Below are 20,605 nucleotides of genomic sequence, written 5' to 3'. Positions count from 1 at the left end.
AATAACTGAAACACTGACGTCACTGCTGGTGCTGCCTGGCTTGCTGCGTTCTCCCAGCCTCCTGCTTGCCTACTTTGGATTCCAGCATCTGCAGTTTGTTTTTGTCTCTCACGAATGGCAGAGCAGACTCGATAGGCTGAATGGCCTAACGTCTGCTTTGATGGTCTCACAGGCTTAGGTTTGTGCAGATTGTTTCAGTGGGAACATGCAGTAGCGCCCAATGGATCAAAGTTCATGGAATCACAGAATCCCTACAGTGTGGACACAGGTCCTTCAGCCCAACAATTTCAAACTGACCCTCTGAAGAGTAACCCACCCAGATCAATTTCCCTATCCTATTACTCGACATTTCCCCTGACTAATGCACCACACCTACACATCCCTGAACACTGGGACAATTTAGCTTCGCCAATCCACCCTACCTGCACACCTTTGGACTGTGGGAGGAAACCGGAACACCCAGAGAAAACCCACGCAGGCGCAGGAGGAGAATGTGCAAACTCCACACAGATAGTTGCCCCAATGCCGGGTCCATGGCACTGTGAGGCAATGCTACTCACCACTGAGCCACCGTGGGAGTGGGTGCAATACAGCAGAAAACAAAACAAGCTCACCAACTCTCCCACTGTCAGACTGGGCAGGAGGTTCAGTCCTGGGGGTGACCCACAGCAGCCTCACCGGCAGAATCCGATTGTTGGGAGCGCTGGTGCCCCCGTTGGTGCCTCTGCAAGTTGCAGGCCTGGGTGAATGCCTTCCCGCACTCAGGGCAGCTGAAGGGCCGCTCGCCGGTGTGAACCCGCTGGTGCTTCAGTAAGTCAGAGGAATTGCTGAAGGCCTTTCCACACTCAGGACAAGCGAATGGCCTCTCCCCGGTGTGGACCCGCCGGTGGATCAGCACGTGGGAGAAATTGCTGAAGGCCTTCCCACACTCGGGGCAACTGAAGGGCCTCTCCCTGGTGTGGACCCACCGGTGGGTCAGCAGGTTGGAGGCATGGGTGAAGGCTTTCCCACACTCAGGGCAGCTGAAAGGCCTCTCCCCAGTGTGGACCCGCCGGTGGGTCAGCAGGGCGGAGGAATCGCTGAACCCCTTCCCGCACACTGGGCAAGTGAATGGCCTCTTCCCTGTGTGGACACTCTGGTGCCTCAGCAGGGAAAAGGCCTGGGTGAAGGCCTTCCCACACTTGGGGCAGCTGAAGGGCTTCTCCCCTGTGTGGACCCGCCGGTGGGTCAGCAAGGCGGAGGAACTGCTGAACCCCTTCCCGCACTCTGGGCAGGCGAATGGCCTCTCCCCGGTGTGGACCCGCTGGTGCTTCAGTAGGTCAGAGGAATTGCTAAAGGCCTTCCCGCACTCCGGGCAGCTGAAGGGCCTCTCCCCCGTGTGGACCCGTCTGTGCCTCAGCAGGGTGGAGGAACTGCTGAACCCCTTCCCGCACTCAGGGCAGGAGAATGGCCTGACCCCAGTGTGACTGCGCTGATGAGCCTCCAGGACAGACGGCACATGGAAGCCTTTCCCACAGTCGCCACATTTCCAAGGTTTCTGCACGGGGCGGGATTCCTCAGGTTTCTCCATGGCTGAAGCTTCAACAGCACACAAACACGTGTACAGTCCCTCCCCGCCGTGAATTCCTCTTTCCAGGCTGGATAACTGTTTTAGGTTCCACACTCAGTGCGCTGTAACAGTGGGGTCTCTCATTCAGTCCCACTGATGCTGAAAACTTACTGAAACAGGGACCAAAAAACTTTGCTCCTTCTCACAGAATCTTAGTCAAAACTCGTTACAGTCCCAATGGACTGAACAACTGTCAGACATTGACTTGAAATTGAGGACAGCAGACGCTGAAGAGTCAGAGTCGAAAAGTGCGGAAAAGTACAGCAGGTCAGGCAGCATCTGAGCAGCAGGAGAGTCGGCGTTTTGGGCATAAGCCCTTCATCTGTTGATTTTTAAACTTCAGTTTTCAGATCAAATATTCTGTAAAAAGAGATTACAAAAGTCATCATTGTCACCGAGAAGGTCTGTAGCCTTAAAACTTGTCTTTAAACATTTAGACTAAATGTAATGCTGAATTATGGAACACATTTATTTCACTAGAACATAGACAGACAGCAAGGCTCAGAAAAGGGGGGATCTTAAAGAATGCAAAAGATAGGGATACCTGGGATTACCAAGTGATAACAGGATGCTGTAAGACAATTAAGAACGTTTGCCTTAGCATCGGTGAATCTGTATGAACAGGACACCAGGTGATAACATTCACAGCCATTCCCTTGTGAAATTAATGACAGTGTTTGATTCTGACCCTGAAACGAAACTTGGTACTATCAAAAACTTTGTAATTAACGGTCAGTTGCTGTCAATTATAATGGATTCTTATACCCCTTGCAAGCAGGGCAGTCACAGAAAATAAATCTTTGCTGTTACAAAACCCTGACTTGAGAGTTCAAAAGGACACTAGAGAGAGACACCATTTTAGTGCTGAGACTGTTGAATCCAGTAGAAAATTAACTCTTAGTGGTTAGCTGCTATGGATTGAATTTAATTGCATTTTGAGTCTTTTTGATGCTTTTGAGTAGCCAATTCTGGTTATGAAATGCAACCTCTGTAAAAGAAAATACTAATAAAGCTTTAACTTACTTGCTGTTTTTACAGACTGCCCCACTGTCAATTCTAACTAATCAGATCTTATGTCTTATTTGAATTTCAATCACAAACTTGAAAAGAAGGCATGTTTCATTCGAAGATGAATGAATCAGTTTAAATGCAACCTTACAGTAACATCTCCGCCTCAGGTACAGAATGATTTAGTGCTTAAAAAGCAGGAGTCTGCTCCTAGCTTAGAAATTATTCTAGATCGAATATTGAAGAGATTCTTGCACAATGTGTCGGGAAGCCATTTTATGATTGAACGTTTGCCCTCCTTACGAAGAAGCTGTTTTATAAAATAACTGTATCTGACATGTGAGCTGTGCAAGGTTATCTTGTGAACTCTCCAATTAGCTGAGACTGGTACCTCTTTATGAGAGGAGTTTATCTCACTAGCAGGCGCCTAACTCAGCTGTTTTTCCCACCTGACGAATGGTTTAGGGCTGTAGGAGTGATTAGTCAAGCTTCACAGACCTGTCAATTAGCTTTTCTTCCTTATGAATTATTGTCTTTCACCTGTTATCTGTCTAATTAACAACATGCAATTTCTTTTTCAAACTTTTGTACAAAGGAAGCCACTTTGTATCAATACATTGGAGTAGCCTGCTGGGCATTTGAACAGCTGGTAACCTACTCTCCTAGATTATTAGAACCTAGTTAGTTTAGCTGATAGGTATCAATGTTATGTTGTCACAGTGATGCTATTAGTGAATAAAGGGGATAACTAAAATTATACTAAACTGTCCATAACAGGTTTTTATTCCAGACTTCCAAACAGTACGATTTCCGGGACGAACCAAGAGAGAGGCTTTACAGGTCTGAGTCCACAAGGGATTCCCTGGGCCGTCTCAAATCTCCACTTTAACATCAGTCCAGGGTCGAAATTCAGAACAAGCAATTCTTTTTCTGCAGAACAATCTTTTCTTTTGTTATTCCACAAAATTGAAAGCACCATCCCAATCTCTCTTCCCCCCCATCCATTCTCACTCCACTCTAATTCTCCTGAAGGATGCTAATTCAGGTTCTTACAGGGCCAAAAAAGTAAAAACATCTCTTTTGAATAACTCTACCTGAAAGTTAACAACTTTCATGACATTGGGATACTGCTCAGTGTGAGCAGATCTGTTTTTGGGAAGCAAAGGAAAACTGTATAAATTCAGGATAAACCTGCAATACAACGTCTTTAGAAACAACCAGACACGGGATCAAGGCATTGACACCAACACCAGTGAGAAACTAAACATACAGACGTGGCAAACCATCAGTCTTTAATCTTTTAGAATGGGTTGTAGGTATCATTAATATGTAAATCTCAGAACTTCTTACAAATCACCTTCTCGAGATAACTTAAGGTTTTTAACAAAAGGTGACATCTCAGCTCAGACAATGCATTAAAGGTATGAGGTCACAGTCTGTATCCCAATTTTGAATCTGACAGGTTCTGTTTCCAAAGTGAAATTTACAAAATATTACATGCATGCACTGCCTGCATTGACTGCCAGCAGACTGCGCATTTTTTGAACAAAATCAAATTTTTGGATCAGAAATTGGCTAGCTGAAAGAAGACAGAGGATGGTGGTTGATGGGAAATATTCATCCTGGAGTTCAGTTACTAGTGAGTTACCACAAGGATCTGTTTTGGGTCCACTGCTCTTCATCATTTTATAAATGACCTGGATGAGGGCATAGAAGGTGGGTTCGTAAATTCGCGGATGACACTAAAGTCGGTAGAGTTGTGGCTACTGACTAAGGATGTTGTCAGTTACAGAGGGACATAGATTAGCTGCAGGGCTGGGCTGAGAGGTGGAAAATGGAGTTTAATGCGGAAAAGTGTGAGGTGATTCACTTTGGAAAGAGCAACAGGAATGCAGAGTACTGGGCTAATGGTAAGATTCTTGGTAGTGTAGATGAGCAGAGAGATCTCGGTGTCCAAGTACGTAGATCCTTGAAAGTTACCCAGGTTGATAGGGCTGTTAAGAAGGCATACGGTGTGTTAGCTTTTGTTGGTAGAGGGATTGAGTTTCAGAACCATGAGATCATGTTGCAGCTGTACAAAACTCTGGTGCGGCCAGATTTGGAGTATTGCGCACAGTTCTGGTCACCGCATTATAGAAAGGATGTGGAAGCTTTGGGAAAGGTTCAGAGGAGATTTACTAGGATGTTACCTGGTATGGAGGGAAGGTCTTAGGAGGAAAGGCTGAGGGGCTTGCGGCTGTTTTCGTTAGGGAGAAGGAGGTTGAAAGATGACTAACTGAGACATAAGATAATCAGAGAGTTAGATAGGTTGGATAGTGAATGCCTTTTTCCTTGGATGGCAATGGCTAGGACGAGGGGATATAACTTTAAATTGAGGGGTGATAGATATAGGACAGATGGTCAGAGGTAGTTTCTTTACTCAGTAGTCGAGGTGTGGAACGTATTGCCTGCAATAGTAGTAGACTCGCCAACTTTAAGGGCATTTAAATTGTCATTGGATAGACATATGAACGAGAATGGAAGAGTGTCGGTTAGGTGAGCTTCAGATTGGTTCCACAGGTCGGTGCAACATTGAGGGCCAAAGGGTCTGCACTGCGCTGTAATGTTCTATCTACCTATAAATATAATTCTACAAATACAAATTCACCCTATACACTTATATGCATGTGTGCATGCATGAGAGAAAGCAAATGTCTATGTCTATGCTGTTTATCTCTATGTCTATTTGATAACAAATGCTTTATTTCTGTAAATGTTGTTATAAATCAGAGTTGGGTACTAATAGTTAGATGGAAGGGAGAGAGAATTCCTCAAGTTGGGTACCATAAGAATCCTGGGAGACCCTTATTTCTGGCTTACTTCCTAATGAACAAACATTAAACAAGCTCACCTATTTATTTCTAATTTTGTTTCATTTTTCTTGTTTATTCCCTGCTACGATGAGTCTCTCTGGATGGTTGACAGGCTGGGGCAATGTGGGTTGGGCCTTGAGTGGCTGAATGTTTTATTGTTCTGGAAGGTGGAAAAGGGGGTCAAAGTTTCAGCAAAAACCCAGCAGAGCTGAGGACATACGACACCTTACTCTGTGGGAACAGGGAGATCAACAGAGGACAGAGAAATCAGGACCTGAAACCCGAGCTGACACCAGGCTACCCTGTGATCAGTGCTTTGATTAGCAGTGCCAACCTTCTACCTTTACCGAGCTTCCCATTAAACTTCTTTATAAGGAGTCTCAGATCATAATTATTCTCTTCAATGTGTGCAGCCAATTCACTCACTTTTGTTACAATGCAGCACACATGCAGCTTTTACTTTTATTTTTTGTGATCTTTTGAATCGAGCTTTGATTGCTGTTACGTTTATCCTCCTTGTCCCTTTTTATCATTCTCCAACGTTCATTTTCCACATCACCACACTGCTCACCGGCCTTGATTTGGATTGGCCATGCTAAATTGCCCATTGTGTCCAGGGATGTGCAAGTTAGGTGGGTTAGCCAAGAGAAATGCACAATTATAGTTTAACAGTAATAGAAGCAGGAGTAGGCCATTTGGCCCATCCAGCCTGCTCTGCCATTCATTATCATCTCAGCTCCTCCTATCTGCATTGTCCCAACTACCCTTTAATTCCCTACAATGCAATAACCCAGCCAACTGTATCCTGAATATACTTAATAAAGCTGCTGCTACTGCTTCCTTGGGCAGACAATTCCATAGATTCACCACATTCCAGGAAAAACAGTTCTTCCTCATCTCTGTCCTAAATCTACTCTCCCTAATCTTGAGGCCATGTCCCCTAGTCCTAGTCTAATTCACCAGCAGAAACGACAGGACAGGATAGGTGGGGTGGGGGTGGTCTGTGTGGCATGCTCTTCAGAGGGGTCAGCGTTGCCTTTATGGGCTGAATGGCCTGATTCCACACTGTAGGGCATCAATGATTTACCAGGGTTGTGTGCGTTCCGGATGACATCTCCCAGAACCTCCCACTTTCTGCAAATCGAAAGACAAGTCCCACCCTGCCCTCTCGGATGTGTGTTCTGTAACTGCTTAATCGTTTCTAGTGAATACAGCCCACACCTGCTGCTGCCAGTAACCTTTACAATGCTGATGAAACAATGCAATACCTGCTGTATTGAAAATCGTAAGGCTTCTAACGATACCAGTTACTGATTCACCGCTCCTTCTGATGGACAGCGTTGGAAATACAATGTTGAAGGCTGAATGAAATGAGCAGTTTAAAACAAAAACCCACCTAACCCTTCACTAGGTTCTCTACTCAGCTCACTGTACTTACTGCCAGTAAACCTGAAAGCACTTCATCCCCACAGTGCAATGAATTCCCACTTTCCACTAGAATTCCAGATGTGCTCCCTCACTCAGTTACTGTCTCACAACTGGAAGAATTCGTTGTAACTTCTGCTCCCAGGAAGGGCAAAACATCTTTGAAAACTGCTCTGAAAGTCTAGTCTTCACAACCACACTTCTACTTTCACTGAGGACGATTAGAGTCATACAGCACGGAAACAGACCCTTCAGCCCAACTCATTGGTGCCGACCAGATATCCTAAATTAATCCAGTCCCATTTGCCAGCATTTGGCCCATATCCCTCAAAACCCTTCCTATTCATGTACCCATCCAGATGCCTTTTAATATGTTGTAATTGTACCAGCCTCCACCGCTTCCTTTGGCGGCTCATTCCACAGAGACATCACCATCTTTGTGAGGAAGTTTCCCCTCAGGTTACCCCTCTCATCTCAAAACTATGCCCTATACTTTTGGACTCCCATATCCTGGGGAAAAGATCTTGGCTATGCATCCTATCCATGCCCCTTATGAACTTCTGTAAGGTCACCCCTCAGCCTCCACTCCAGGAAAAATAGACCCAGTCTATTCAGCCTTTCCCTGGAGCTCAAACCTTCCAACTCTGGCAACAGCCTTCTAAATCCTTTCCGAACTCTTTCAAGTATCACAACATCTTTCCTACAGCAGGGAGATCAGAACTGAGTGTGGTATTCCAAAACATGGTCTAACTCAATGTACTGACCAATGGAGGAAAGTAGACCAAACAGCTCCTTCATTATCTGATCGACTTGCGACTCCACTTTCAAGGAACTATGAACCTGCTCTCCAAGATCTTTTTGTTCTGCTACACTCCCCAGGACCTTAGCATTACGTGTACAAGTCCTGCCCTGATTTGCCTTACCAAAATGTAAAATCTCATACTCATCTAAATTAAACTCAATCTGCCACTCCTTGGCACATCAGCCTATGTAATCAATTCTAATTTATATCAAACATTCTTTCCTCTCTCATTCCCAGAAAGCTGAAAATCTCCATCCCTCAGACTCTTCCCCCATTCTCACTTTGCTGAACCTAATTCCTCTGTACCTCATCCTGAAGGGTGTGGTTCATGCTGATTAACAGGCCCACACTCGGGGGGATCTAAATGAAACAGACAGAATGCTGAACAGCCAGGACAGAGTGGACATTGACAAGATGTCTCCATTGGTAAGAGAGGGCACAGCCTTTGAGTAAGGGGAAGACTTTTCTGAATGGAAATAAGAAGAAATGTCTTCAGCCAGAGAGTGCTGAATCTATAAAATTCATTGCCACAGGAGGCCAGGTCACCGAGTATATTTAGGACTGAGATAGATAGCTTCTTGAGTATCAAGGGATTCGAAGGTAATGGAGAGAAAGCAGGAGAATGAGGTTGAGAAATTTATCAGCCATGATTGAATGGCGGAGCAGACTCGATGGGTTGAATGGCCTAATTTCTGTTCTCATGTCTTATGGTCTCTCACAGTATGAGCAGGGGTAGACCATTTGGTTTTTCGAGCTTTCGCCAGCACTGAACAGATCATAACTGGATATGAATATACTTACATCTGGGTGGATAGGTTGAGATGTTTTTCACTGGAGTGTAGGAGGTTGAGGCGACTTTATAGAGAGGATTATAAGATCATGAGGGTATAGATGAAATGACCAGCAGATGTCCTTTCCCTAGGGTGGAGGTTTCAAGTTGAGGGAGCAAATTTTGAAGGGGAGAGGAGAAAGATTTTAAAAAGATATCAGAACTTTTTTTTAAGAAAGTGGTTTGTGTGTGGAATCAATGTCCAGAGGAAGTGTGGATGCAGGTGCAGTAACAATGTTTAGAAGACATTTGGATAAGTACATGAATGGGAAAGGTTCGGAGGGATATGGGCCAGTCACTGGCAAATGGACCAGTTTAATTTGAGAACATAGCATGGACTAGTTAGACTGAAGGGTCTGTTTCTGTGCTGTATGATCTTGTAGCAGTTCTCTACTGGTCTGAAAACCATTTTCTTGGAGATCCAAGATGGCGGTGGTCTGCTGTGTTGGGCTCTGTGCCATATCCTCTGGCAATGTGGACCTTTACCACCCCCCCACTCAATAACCATCCTTAGGAGAAAAATTACTCATATAAACTTAGTGAACATCTGGAGCTGCTATAATTGTGGTTTGACAGCTTTAAGACCAGGATGAAAGCAAATGAAGAAAAGGGGCCGAAAGGAGTGCAGCAGGTAGGGCATTCCCCTACTGCATCGGGGGCGCCTGGAGCCATTGCTCATACTCCCAGGGCAGACGTTTTGGGTTTAATGGGGTAGCAGCAGTTACTCTCGGAGTTTGCCAAACTCTGAGAAAAGATTGAAGCAGCGGTGGAACCACTATCTGCCACGCTGGAAAAGCATGGACAGGAAATTCAAATGTTGGCCCGAAGAGAATAGGCAGCGGAGGAGAGGACCGTGGCATCGGAGACCGTGGCGGAGGTCTCAGGAGGAAGGATCCATACGCTGGAAGACCAGGTTCGGGTCCTTCAGGAGCAAGTGAACGACCTGGAAAACAAAAGTAAGAGAAAAAGCTTACAGCTCGTGGGTCTTCCGGAACGCGAGGAAGGCAAAGACCTCGTTGGAAAACTGGAGAAGTGGTTCCTGACGTTCTTGGGGCTGGAGTTGGAGTCGGGCCTGTTGAGTTTGGAGCGGGCCCACCGAATTGCAATGTGCAGGTCAGGACCGGACCCACGCCCCTGCACGGTCCTTGTGCGACTCCTGCATTATAAAGAAAGACAGTTAGTGATTGAAACAGCAAGAAAACTGGGAAGAGATCCACAGGCTTTAAAGCACAAAGGCTCAAGAATAATATCTTTTCAGGACTTCTCAGGAGCAAGAATTAAGAAGAGAAAGGGCTTTTGATGAGGTTAAGAGAAAATTAAGGGATCTGAACATTCAATGTTCCTTGAGGTCCCTGGCCATGTTGCATTTTGCTCATGGGGGGTCAGTATCTCATTTTGATTCAGCAGAAAAGGTGAAGGACTTTGTGAATTCTCTGAATTCAAGGACTCAGGTTGGGATAGGGCCATCGATATGGACAATGGTACAGTTCTTTCTGCCCTTCTTTTCTTTTCCTCTCTCCATTTTTTTTGTGGTTATCGGCTTCTCTGTTCTGCCTTGATGTAAAACCGGAATTATTTAGTATATCGTTCATTTGTGCATTATGTGGGGACATTTGTTTTAACTGCTCTCCTTTTGGTTTTGGTTTGGGGGTGGCTATACCTCTGGTTAAGATGTATGGAGAAGGGGTGTGTGTGGGGGGGTGGGGGTGGGGTGGGCGGGGGGGGAGGGCGGGAGAGGGGGGAATGGGCATCCATTTTTAACTCTCAGAATGTAAATAACGTTTTTTTTTCATCTGTAAATTGCCTGGGGCTAGGGCACGGCCTCAGCTGGAAGAATCCAGGATGTTAGCTATGGGCAAGGTGGGGTGGGGTGGTGGGGGAGTTATGATAGTGTATTCTTCTCCTTTAGCTCCAAGAGTAGAGGAGTGGCTATACTGATAAGAAGGAACCTCCCTTTCCAGGTAATTGAGCAAATTAAGGATGAACTGGGACAGTTCATCATTCTTAAAGCTCAACTACATGGAGAAGAGTATGGCGTCCTGAATGTGTATCCTCCCCCACCCCACCACATGCACCCTCTTACATTACTAATTGATGCAGTTGCTAAATTAATGAGTCTTGGGGTGCGCAGCACAATCATAGGAGGGGATTTTAATCGCCTCATAGATCCTGAGGTAGACAGGGTAACAAGGGGCCTGGCATGTATGACTGCACAATCTAAGCAGTTGGTGGACATGATTAGTTTGATGAGTTTCCCTACAGTGTGGAAATGGGCCCTTCGGCTCAACAAGTCCACACTGACCCTCCGAAGAGTAATCCACCCAGACCCATTTCCCTCTGGCTAATGCACCTAACACCATGGGCAATTTAGCATGGCCAATTCACCTTACCTGTACATCTTTGGACTGTGTGAGGAAACCAGAGCACCCAGAGGAAACCCACGCAGACACGGGGAGAATGTGCAAACTCCACACACAGTCGTCTAATGCCAGAATTGGACCTTGGTCCCTGGTGCTGTGAGGCAGCAGAGCTAACCACTGAGCCACCGTGCTGCCCCAGTGTGAGGAGTTGGGGTTAGTGGATGTGTGGAGGCACCTCCACTTGAATGGAAGAGACTTTACTTTCTATTCCAACCCACACAAGTGCCACACGCGAGTTGACATGTTTTTTATGTCATCAGATATTTTGGATATAACACTGGCTTGTAAAATTGGGAATATAGCTGTCTCAGACCACATGCCAGTGTATTTAGATGGTAAAATCAAGGGTGGTGGAATGGATGCACGGCACTGGCGCACGGACCCATTCCTGTTAAGGAATGGCAAATTCGTTGAGTACATCAGAAGAAAGTTCAGGGTCTTCTGGGATATCAACTCAAGTGAGGCCAGTAATCCGGCAATACTGTGGGAGGCCACTAAGGCATATTTATGAGGCCTAGTTATTTCGTATTAAACAACTAGAAGGAAGCAGAGGGAGGAGCAACAATAGATGCTGAGGAAGTATATTATATTAGGCCTGCACTGGTCAAGCTGCAGCTCTCCGGGCTGCTCTCGATTCATTGCACACACAGGTGGCAAAAAAGGGTCTCCTTTGCCAAAGATCGCTTGAATTTGGAGAACCTGCCCCTCCCCAGTATAAAGGCGGAACAGGTTTCCCTGTTGAATGCATCTATGATGATACAGGAGGTGCAGGAAACAATAAAGGATCTCCAGAGTGGCAACGCACCGGGGTCAGATGGATTCCCAAGTGAATTCTATAAGGAATTCATAAATGCCACCTCTGAGGATGTATATCAATTCATATACACAGGTTTGTCTTCCGCCCTCTCTTAGAGAGGCTAATATCGCCTTCATTTTAAAGAAGGGGAAAGAGCCTGAAGAATGTGCTTCATACAGACTCATCTCACTGTTGAATGTAGATTTTAAAATTCTATCCAAGATGCCGGCTCTGAGGTTGGAAAAGGTGTTGCCCTATATTATGAAAGAAGATCAGATGGGTTTTAAGGGTCGTAGCTCCTCCAACAATATCAGGAGGGTATTGAACATGGTGCAGGTATGCCACAATGATTGATCCTGGGCTCGGTGGTCTCCGGAGACGCAGAAAAGGCATTTGACCGGATAGAATGGCTGTACTTGTTTGGGGTCCACAAGCATTTTGGTCTGGGGGGATCGTTTGCTAGACGGGTGGTAGTGTTGTATAATGATCCTAAGGCAGCAGTCATCACAAATGGCACTAAGTCAGATAACTTTAATAGTGGGAGAGGTAGTAGACAGGGGTGTCCTCTTTCACCGCTGCTGTTTACCTTGGCAATTGAGCCATTAGCTGAGGCTATCAGGAGGGATCCTGAAATAGTGGGGCCAGGAGTGGGAATGGGCGAGCATAAGATCACCCTATATGCTGATGACATCCTTTTGTTCTTGGCCAATCTGGAGGAGTCAGTTTCTCGATTGATTCAAACAATTAATTTATTTGGCTGTTTTTCGGGCTACAGGATCAACTTTACAAATTCGGAAGCCGTGCCGGTGGGGGGATTAGTGGAGGTGCCTGATCTGAAGGATGGAATGCAGTCCCTGTTTAGATGGTCGTCAAAAGGATTTTTGTATTTGGGAATTTTTATTACTCCTGCCTTCCACCAGCTGTATAAAGCTAACTATGTACAATTACTCGAGAGGATAAAGCAGGATTTGCAGCAGTGGGAGGGATTACCGTTATCATGGTTAGGCTGAATAGCCCTGAATAAAATGAATGTTATTCCTCGCCTATTGTACCCCATGGGAATGCTCCTGTTGTTGCTACCCAGATGAGTATTACTGAGGCTCAGTGGTTGGCTCGGTTCTTTTATTTGGTGTTGCAGCCGCCCCCTAATTAAATTTACCAAATTGCAGCTCTCACAGGGTGAGGGAGTGGGGTGAACATTCCGGACTCGAAGAGACATCAAATATGCACTTTGTTACCATATCTGGGTGGCTGGGAATGGGGGTGATTCGGGGTCAATTTGGCTTGATGTTGAAGCCTCGCCATTGCGATGTCCCCTAATTATTTATGGATAAGATGAAATCCATGACCGAGCAGTGTAAGAGTCCAATCATTTTAAATACAGTGAAAGCCTGGAGGATAATGAGGCAAGATGAGGGCAGTTGGCTTAAGACCTCACTGTTTACCCCACTGGTGGGAGCCCAAGGATTTAAACCTGGGGCAATGGACTCCGGCTTTAAGTCATGGGAGAATAAGGGAATCTCCTGTCTGGGAGATTTATTCAAGGGGGAGGTCTTGATGTCATTTAGCCAGCTAAGTCAGAAATATGGATTGTACCTATTCCGGTACTTTCAGATAAAGGGATTATATACAGAAAAAGACGATGGTCCCAGCTCAGCTTTACAGGTCAGACGTGGAGAAAGAGTACTCCAGTGTGTTGGTGTTCTTTCAGTCAGTACTTTGTATTATTTACAAAAGGGACGTGCCTTATGGGACATGGAGGGAATCTGTAGGATGTGGAATCAGGAGCTCGGAGAGGATACTTCATTGGAAGTATAGAAAGAAATATGGGAAAATGTAAGGAAAATTTCAATACGTAACAAAGCATAGGCCATGAAATTGAAGATTTTACACAGGGCTCATATGGTGCCAGCGAGGCTAGTTCAAGAGAGGAGTATCACCAGGGTGTCCCAAATGTAAAATTAGTAGAGGCACTCACTCACACTGCTATTGGTCATGTTTTAAGATCCAGACTTACTGGAGTGCTATAGTAAGGGAGCCTAAGGACATCCTCGGGATTGAAGTTAAAGTGGATCTGGCATTTCTTCTTCTGGGGTTGGCAAATTTGCCCTCTCCTGGGGAAACATGGGAAGAGACTGTGTAACATTCTTACTCACTATGCAAGGAAGAACATTTTAATGAAAGAGACATTGGGGAAAAAACCCAGGTCTTATGGGGTGGCGTCGGCTAGTGATGGAGCATCTCCACCAAGACTACCCCATGAATATGGTGCACCACAGAACAGAGCAGTTTTACAAGACGTGGCAACCCTTTCTAAATTATATGGATGCAGACTTATCAGCAATATTGATTAGGGCCGTGGTATGCCATGGGAATCAGATTGGGCACCAGTGGGGCCCTGGGAAGGACGGCTGGGGGAAAAGATTATGGGTACAATAACTGGAGCTCCCAGGGATGGGAGCCTCAGTGGAGGTGTAGTGAGTGAAACAGAATAAAATAATGTGATGTAATTTAATTTGAATTCAGTTTAATTTAATTTTTTAAAAATTTGATTGTAGTTTAGTTTAAGCTAAGTAAGTACGGTTGTTCTGGTAGAATAGTCGTTAGTTCATTATTAATAGTATCGTGATATGACATTGTTGTACTGCCTCTATCTTTCTGTATTTTGGTATTGTTCTTTTTTGTCTATAGATGTTTTGTAAAAGATTTGAAAAAGTTTCTAATAAAATATTTTTTTAAAAATGTCCTTGCCTTCCCCCATAACTACTTTTAACATTTAAAAGTCAGATAAACTCAGCTTTGAATGTATTCAATGACCCCCTAACTGCAGGAAGACATCCCAACTTCTGAACTCAATTCCTCTTGCTAATACACCACTTGCCTTGCTCATTGCTTGCTGCACCTATCTGACAACTGGCATTGACTGGGATAGAAAGCCTGAGTAGAACGTAGCTGAGGCACCTTTGCACATCCACACATCATTCCTGATGAATGGTTTTTGCCCAAAACATTGACTGTCCTGCACTACGGATGTTGCCTGATCTGTTGCACTTTTCCAGCGCCACATTTTTCGACTCTGATCTCTAGCATCTGCAGTTCTCACTTGTTCCACATCCCAATATAAACAACGTATTTAAACAATGCATCTCCTTTCTGTTTTTATTTCACAGGAAAGACTATAACTTCACACTGTGTTACTGCATTTGCCATGTGTTTGCTAATTAAGACACAGACCTGAACCAACTTTGCTGCAGGTCAAGAACTGAACTCCAGAATGAAAAAATAAAATGGAAAAGGGGCTGAGAAAAGAGTGTGTTGTACTCACAGATGTTGGACAGAGGAAAGTTGCAGTCTGAGGTGAAGCTCAATTTTCATTCAGACAGACAGGAACAGCAACTACAGCTTCACAAGCTCATGGTCCAATGTCCGCATTCAGAGAATAGGTGCGCTCTCAATGGCAAGAAGACCACACTCCTTCCGGTCTTCTAGCACTTTCTATAGGTCCATCAAAAGAATGTGGCGCGCTGTTTCCGCTGTCAGATAGGAGCATGCGCAGTATTTTGCTGACACCGGGACACATGCGCAGTATTTTGCTGACACCGGCGTATATGCGCAGTGCTTGCTGACACCGAGAAGCATGCGTAGCATGTCCTGTGGAGATGTTGGTATAGCCGACAGATTTTCAGTCCAAATGCTAATAGGAGAGAAAAAAAAAGACTGGTGCGACAACTTTGTTTTCCTGGGACTCAACATTTTATTCTTTTTGAACTTTGTCTGGCTGCTCAATTTTATATGTCTTTTCCCCAAGGTAGAGGAAGTCCGAAACTGGAGGGGCATCGGATTAGGGTGAGAGGGGAAGGGTTTAAAGGGGACAAAAGGGATCAATTTTCACGCAGGGCGTGGTACGTGTATGGAATGAGCTGCCAGAGGCCGTGTGTCAAGGCTGATACATTTACAACATGTAAAAGGTTTCTGGATGGGTTCTGGAAAGGCCTCTGTATGAATAGGAAGGGTTGAGAGAGATATGAGCCAAATACTGGCAAACAGATCACTAGATTAATTTAGGATGTGTGGTCGGCGTGGACCAAAAGGTTTGTTTCTGTGCTCTGCAATTCTATGACTCTATTTCTACATATTCTGTACCAATTTCACAAGATTAGGAATAGTTCATTCCTCCCTCACAGCCTGTTCTCAACTGTGGCTTAACTGCAAGTTTCAGAATGATGTCTGCAGTTTTTTTGAAGCAATTGAATATGCTTTCAGACTTTATTGATGTTTCTAAATACATTATTTTAGCTATTCTCAATGTTTTAAAGATCAGCCATTTCGCTGGTTCAGTGGTTAGCGCTGCTGCCTCACACTGCAAGGGATCCGGGTTCGATCCCACCGTCTGGCAACTGTTTGTGGGATTTGCACATTCCTCTGCCCTCCTTTCAGTGCTCCAGTTTCCACCCATGGTCACAAAGATGGGCAGGTTAGGGTGGATTGGCCTTGCTAAATTGCCCCACAGTGTTCAGAGATGGGTTTTGGGGTGGGATGCTCTTCGGAGGGTCAGTGTGGACTCGATGGGCCGAATGGTCTGCTCCCACAGTGTGCGGATTCTATGATTACAAGAGTTGTCAAACCAATTTTAATTGGTGAAGTAGAAGACCAGGAGGCAATCTTTAAGCAGTTTTCCATTCATTCACAGAGTGAAACTTTAGAATTGTATCACTCTGAGCTCTACTCCAATCTCCATTTACGACAGAGATGAGGAGAAACTTCTTCACCCAGAGAGTGGTGGCTGTGTGGAATGCTCTGCCCCAGAGGGCAGTGGAGGCCCAGTCTCTGGATTCATTTAAGAAAGAGTTGGATAGAGCTCTCAAAGATAGTGAAATCAAGGGTTATGGAGATAAGGCAGGAAGAGGATACTGATTAGGAATGATCAGCCATGATCATATTGAATGGCGGTGCAGGCTCGAAGGGCAAAATGGCCTACTCCTGCACCTATTGTCTATTGTCAATGTCAATAAATGTCTTTTTATCTGTCCTCAAACAATCATATAATCAATATGTCCCTCCTTAACCTTGATTTTTTAAAGTTAGCAGTTTCTTCCTTCAGATAAACCTTATCAATCAAAACACAAAACATCGTTTCAAACCTAATTAAAGATTTTTCAAGTTCTGTACAAATCTTCTGGGATCCCCAGTAATCACCCCATATGAGCTGTTATCTTCATCAAATAATCTGACAATTATTGACTGCTATCAAGCTCTTCCGTCCCAGGAAATTTCCTTTCTCTGCAAAGTTTGGTTCATGTTGGCAAGTTCAATCCTCCTCCATTTCCCAAGAACACAGTTTAAAACATGTTACATTCTCAGTATCTGTTTAACGCTCAGTGGGAAAACTGTTTTCACTCTCACAGTTATACAGAATTCCTCCAAAATGTTTTTGAGGAATGCACTGCTCCCACAAGAGCTGGTGGTTCCACAGTTAAAATACTATTAACAGCACTTTTACTAATTTACCCACCTTCCCAGGATACAGGATTTCTCTCACCAGAAACTGTGCCCCCTGAAAAAAATCCAGCAGGAAGATCATTATGCAGCTATCAGTAAAAATGTCTCATTTGGGTCACCCAGTGATAGAAATGGAAGAACCTGTCTCTTCAAGAGAGATATCCGCTGGCCTTGTGTTGGTGCTTGCTTGGTTGTCTTTGCTGTTTCCCCTCTAACTGTTCAAAACATCTGGTTTTATACCCCAAAACATCAGATCATTTCATTGGTTTGGTGTCATTCCAAACAGTAAAATTCAAATTCGATAGGGGTATCAGGGGCATACTTTAAACTGATTGGCTGAATTGAATTTGTTTTTGTTCCATGGCAACACAACCCCAGCTATTTGTTTCAACCAAATGTTACATTTTTAAATTGTTCAGCACACTTTGTGCTTTCAGTCAGTCCTTGCTCGCTTCCTCTCTCTCAAAAAGGTACACTACACACCTACACCTTCATTACACCATCCAAATGTCTTTTAAATGTTGTAACTATACCTATGTCTATCACTTCTGGAAGTTCATTCACTCACAAACTAACGTCTATGAAAAAAACGTTATCCCTCATGTTCCTTTTAAAATCTCACTCCTCTCACCTTAAAAAATGTCTCCCAGTTTTTAATTCTCCTTCACTGAAGGAACAGACATTTGCTAATCACTTTACCTACAACCTTCATGATTTTATAAATTTCTACAAGGTCACCCTCAACCTCTTACGCTCCAGTGAAAAAAGTCCAAGCCTCTCCTTATAACTTGAACCCTTCATCCTGGTAACATCCTGGGAAAGCTTTTCCAAACCTTCTCCAATAGTATTCTTCCTATAACAGGGCGACCAGAACTGTACTCAGTACACTAAAAGTGGCCTCATCAACATCCTGTACAACCTCAACATGACATCCCAACTCCAACACTGAATGACGTGAAAAATGAAAGCAAGTGTGCTAAACACCACCTTAACCACCCTGTTTACCGGTGATGCAACTTTCAAAGAACTCCCCCCCCCCCCGCCACCAGGTCTCTCTGTTCTACCATTTACTGTACAAGTCTTGCCCTTGTTTGCTTTACCAAAATGCAACCCCTCGCTTTTATCCACACGCTCTCTCTCAGGTACACACACAAATACACCCTTTCCACAGGCTTACACTCCATCACACTTACACTTTACCAAGTTAAAAAATCACACAACACCAGGTTATAGTCCAACAGGTTTAATTGGAAGCATTAGCGTTCAGAGCGCCGCTCCTTCATCAGGTGGTTGTGGAGGACACAATTATAAGACACAGAATTTATAGCAAAAGTTTACAGTGTGATGTAGCTGAAATTATACATTAAAAATACCTTGATTGTTTGTTGAGTTTTTCATCTGTTCGAATACTATGATAGTTTCACTTTTTTCATATGTAAATTAAAAAAGGTTTTGTGATTTACATCAGTTACATTTTCAGGTTAACTGTAACAATTGACGTTAGCGAACACCAATTGTTACAGTTAACCTGAGAACATTTAAGGGGCATTTGGACGGGTATATGAATAGGAAGGGTTTGGAAGGATATAGGCAGGGTGCTGGCAGGTGGGACCAGATTGCGTTGGGATATCTGGTCGGCATGGATGGGTTGGACCGAAGGGTCTGTTTCCATGCTGTACATCTCTATGACTCTATTTACATATGAAAGAAGTGAAACTATCATGGTTTTTGAACAGATGAAAGACTCAACAAACAATCAAGGTATTTTTCTATGTATAATTTCAGTTACATCACACTGTAATTTTTTGCTATAAATTCTGTACCTTATAATTGTGTCCTCCACAACCACCTGATGAAGGAGCGGCGCTCCAAAAGCTAGTGCTTCCAATTAAACCTATTGGACTATAACCTGGTGTTGTGTGATTTTTAACCTTGTACACCCCAGTCCAAGACCAGCATCTCCAAATCATGACACTTTACCAAGCATGCAAACACGCACTCTCTTATGTGCGCACACACACACACACAATTCTATGGGGCAAATTTGGATTTTCAGAATTATATTTGCAGATACATTCAGTTTTCCGCAAAATGTGTGCAATCTGCAGGCAGTCAAGCCATGTCATATTTTATAAATCCCTACTTTGAAAATACAACCAGTCTAACTCAAGATTGGGATACAGACAGACTCAAACCTTACACCTTTAATGCATTGACTGAGGTGAGATGTCACCTCTTTTTATAAAACCTGAAGTTATCTGGAGAATGTGACTTAAAACTAGTTCTGGGATTTACATATTAATGAACAGAAACCTTCAACCCATTCCACAAGAAGAAAGACTTAACAGCAATCTAAGTTGGTTCAATATATCATTTCAATTGCATGACACTAATCTTTTGCTATAAATTCTGTGCCTTATGATCCTGCTCCACAGCTACCTGATGAAGGAGCAGTTTTCCGAAAGCTAGTCCTTCCAAATAAACCTATTGGATTATAACCTGGTGTTGTGTGATTTTTAGTTTCTAGTGAACACAGCCCACACGTTCCTGCTGCAGGCAGTAAACTTTACAATGCAGATGAAACAACGCAGTAAGTGCAGAGATGACAAACTTAACAGTTTCTAACAATACTAGCTACTAGTTCACTGCTCCTTCTGATACATAACACTGGAAGCTTAGTGTTAGAGGCTGAAAGAAATTAGCAGCTTTAAAACAAAAACCTGTTGGACCTCATAGATATCAGTGTCTGAGTCTGATGGTAAGTTCAGGTCACCTTTATTGTGACACAACTTCAGTACTGCTTCAGATCTCCCCAGCAAAAAGGCATATGAAAACCAATTTATTTCATTTAAAAACAGTTCAAGGTCAAAGTGCATACACTCCCCATCCCCACTTTCTTTACTATTGGTCAGCACAGACGTGTCCCTTTGTAATTGGATCCTTGGTACAGCCTTAACCCAGAGGAAGTATTGCCTCACTCAGCAATTTCAACCTATGCTCTGTATCCAAGTAAATTTCTTCCCACCTATTTTCCAAGCATGAGGGAGCGTAGTCAAGAGTCCACCACATTGCTGTGGGTCTGGAGTCACGTGTAGGTCAGATCAGGTAAAAGATGCAGCTGGGATGACTGAGTGAATCCTTTCCCACAACGGCAGTTTCCCTCCCTCAAATGGACATGAATGAATCAGATGGGGGTTTTCTTTGTTGCCCTGAAAACGGTTTCATTGTTAGATTCTGAACTCCAGATTTCTGACCAAATTCCAATTCCGTCATCTGCCACAACAGGACTCAAACCTGTGAGTTCCCAGACCTGGGTTGATAGTCCAGTCACTAATGGGACTCGGCCATTGTTCTTTCAATTCCCC

The 20,605-nt window shown here is 44.1% G+C and overlaps 1 protein-coding gene and 1 long non-coding RNA gene across 2 annotated transcripts; both read right to left on the bottom strand.

The window, feature by feature from the left end:
• Positions 1 to 633: 633 nt before the first annotated feature.
• On the bottom strand, positions 634 to 1,570 carry LOC148143142 (uncharacterized). Its single transcript, XM_087975696.1, has one exon. The coding sequence runs from the start codon at positions 1,568 to 1,570 to the stop codon at positions 647 to 649; it is 924 nt and encodes a 307-aa protein (XP_087831822.1). The 3' UTR covers positions 634 to 646.
• A 45-nt stretch (positions 1,571 to 1,615) lies between these two features.
• LOC148143141 (uncharacterized) lies at positions 1,616 to 15,156 on the bottom strand. The gene is made up of 3 exons (XR_015751129.1): positions 15,067 to 15,156; positions 9,500 to 9,681; positions 1,616 to 1,969 (listed from the first exon to the last, which is right to left on the bottom strand). It is a non-coding gene; the product is annotated as an uncharacterized LOC148143141 (long non-coding RNA).
• Between the last annotated feature and the right edge of the window lie 5,449 nt (positions 15,157 to 20,605).

The sequence above is a fragment of the Chiloscyllium plagiosum genome, unplaced genomic scaffold (genome assembly GCF_037043375.1).
Source record: "Chiloscyllium plagiosum isolate Xiang-an unplaced genomic scaffold, Cpla_swu_hap1 HiC_scaffold_27, whole genome shotgun sequence".
Classification (NCBI taxonomy): Eukaryota; Metazoa; Chordata; class Chondrichthyes; order Orectolobiformes; family Hemiscylliidae; genus Chiloscyllium; species Chiloscyllium plagiosum.
This window is presented reverse-complemented; position numbering and strand designations above follow the sequence as displayed.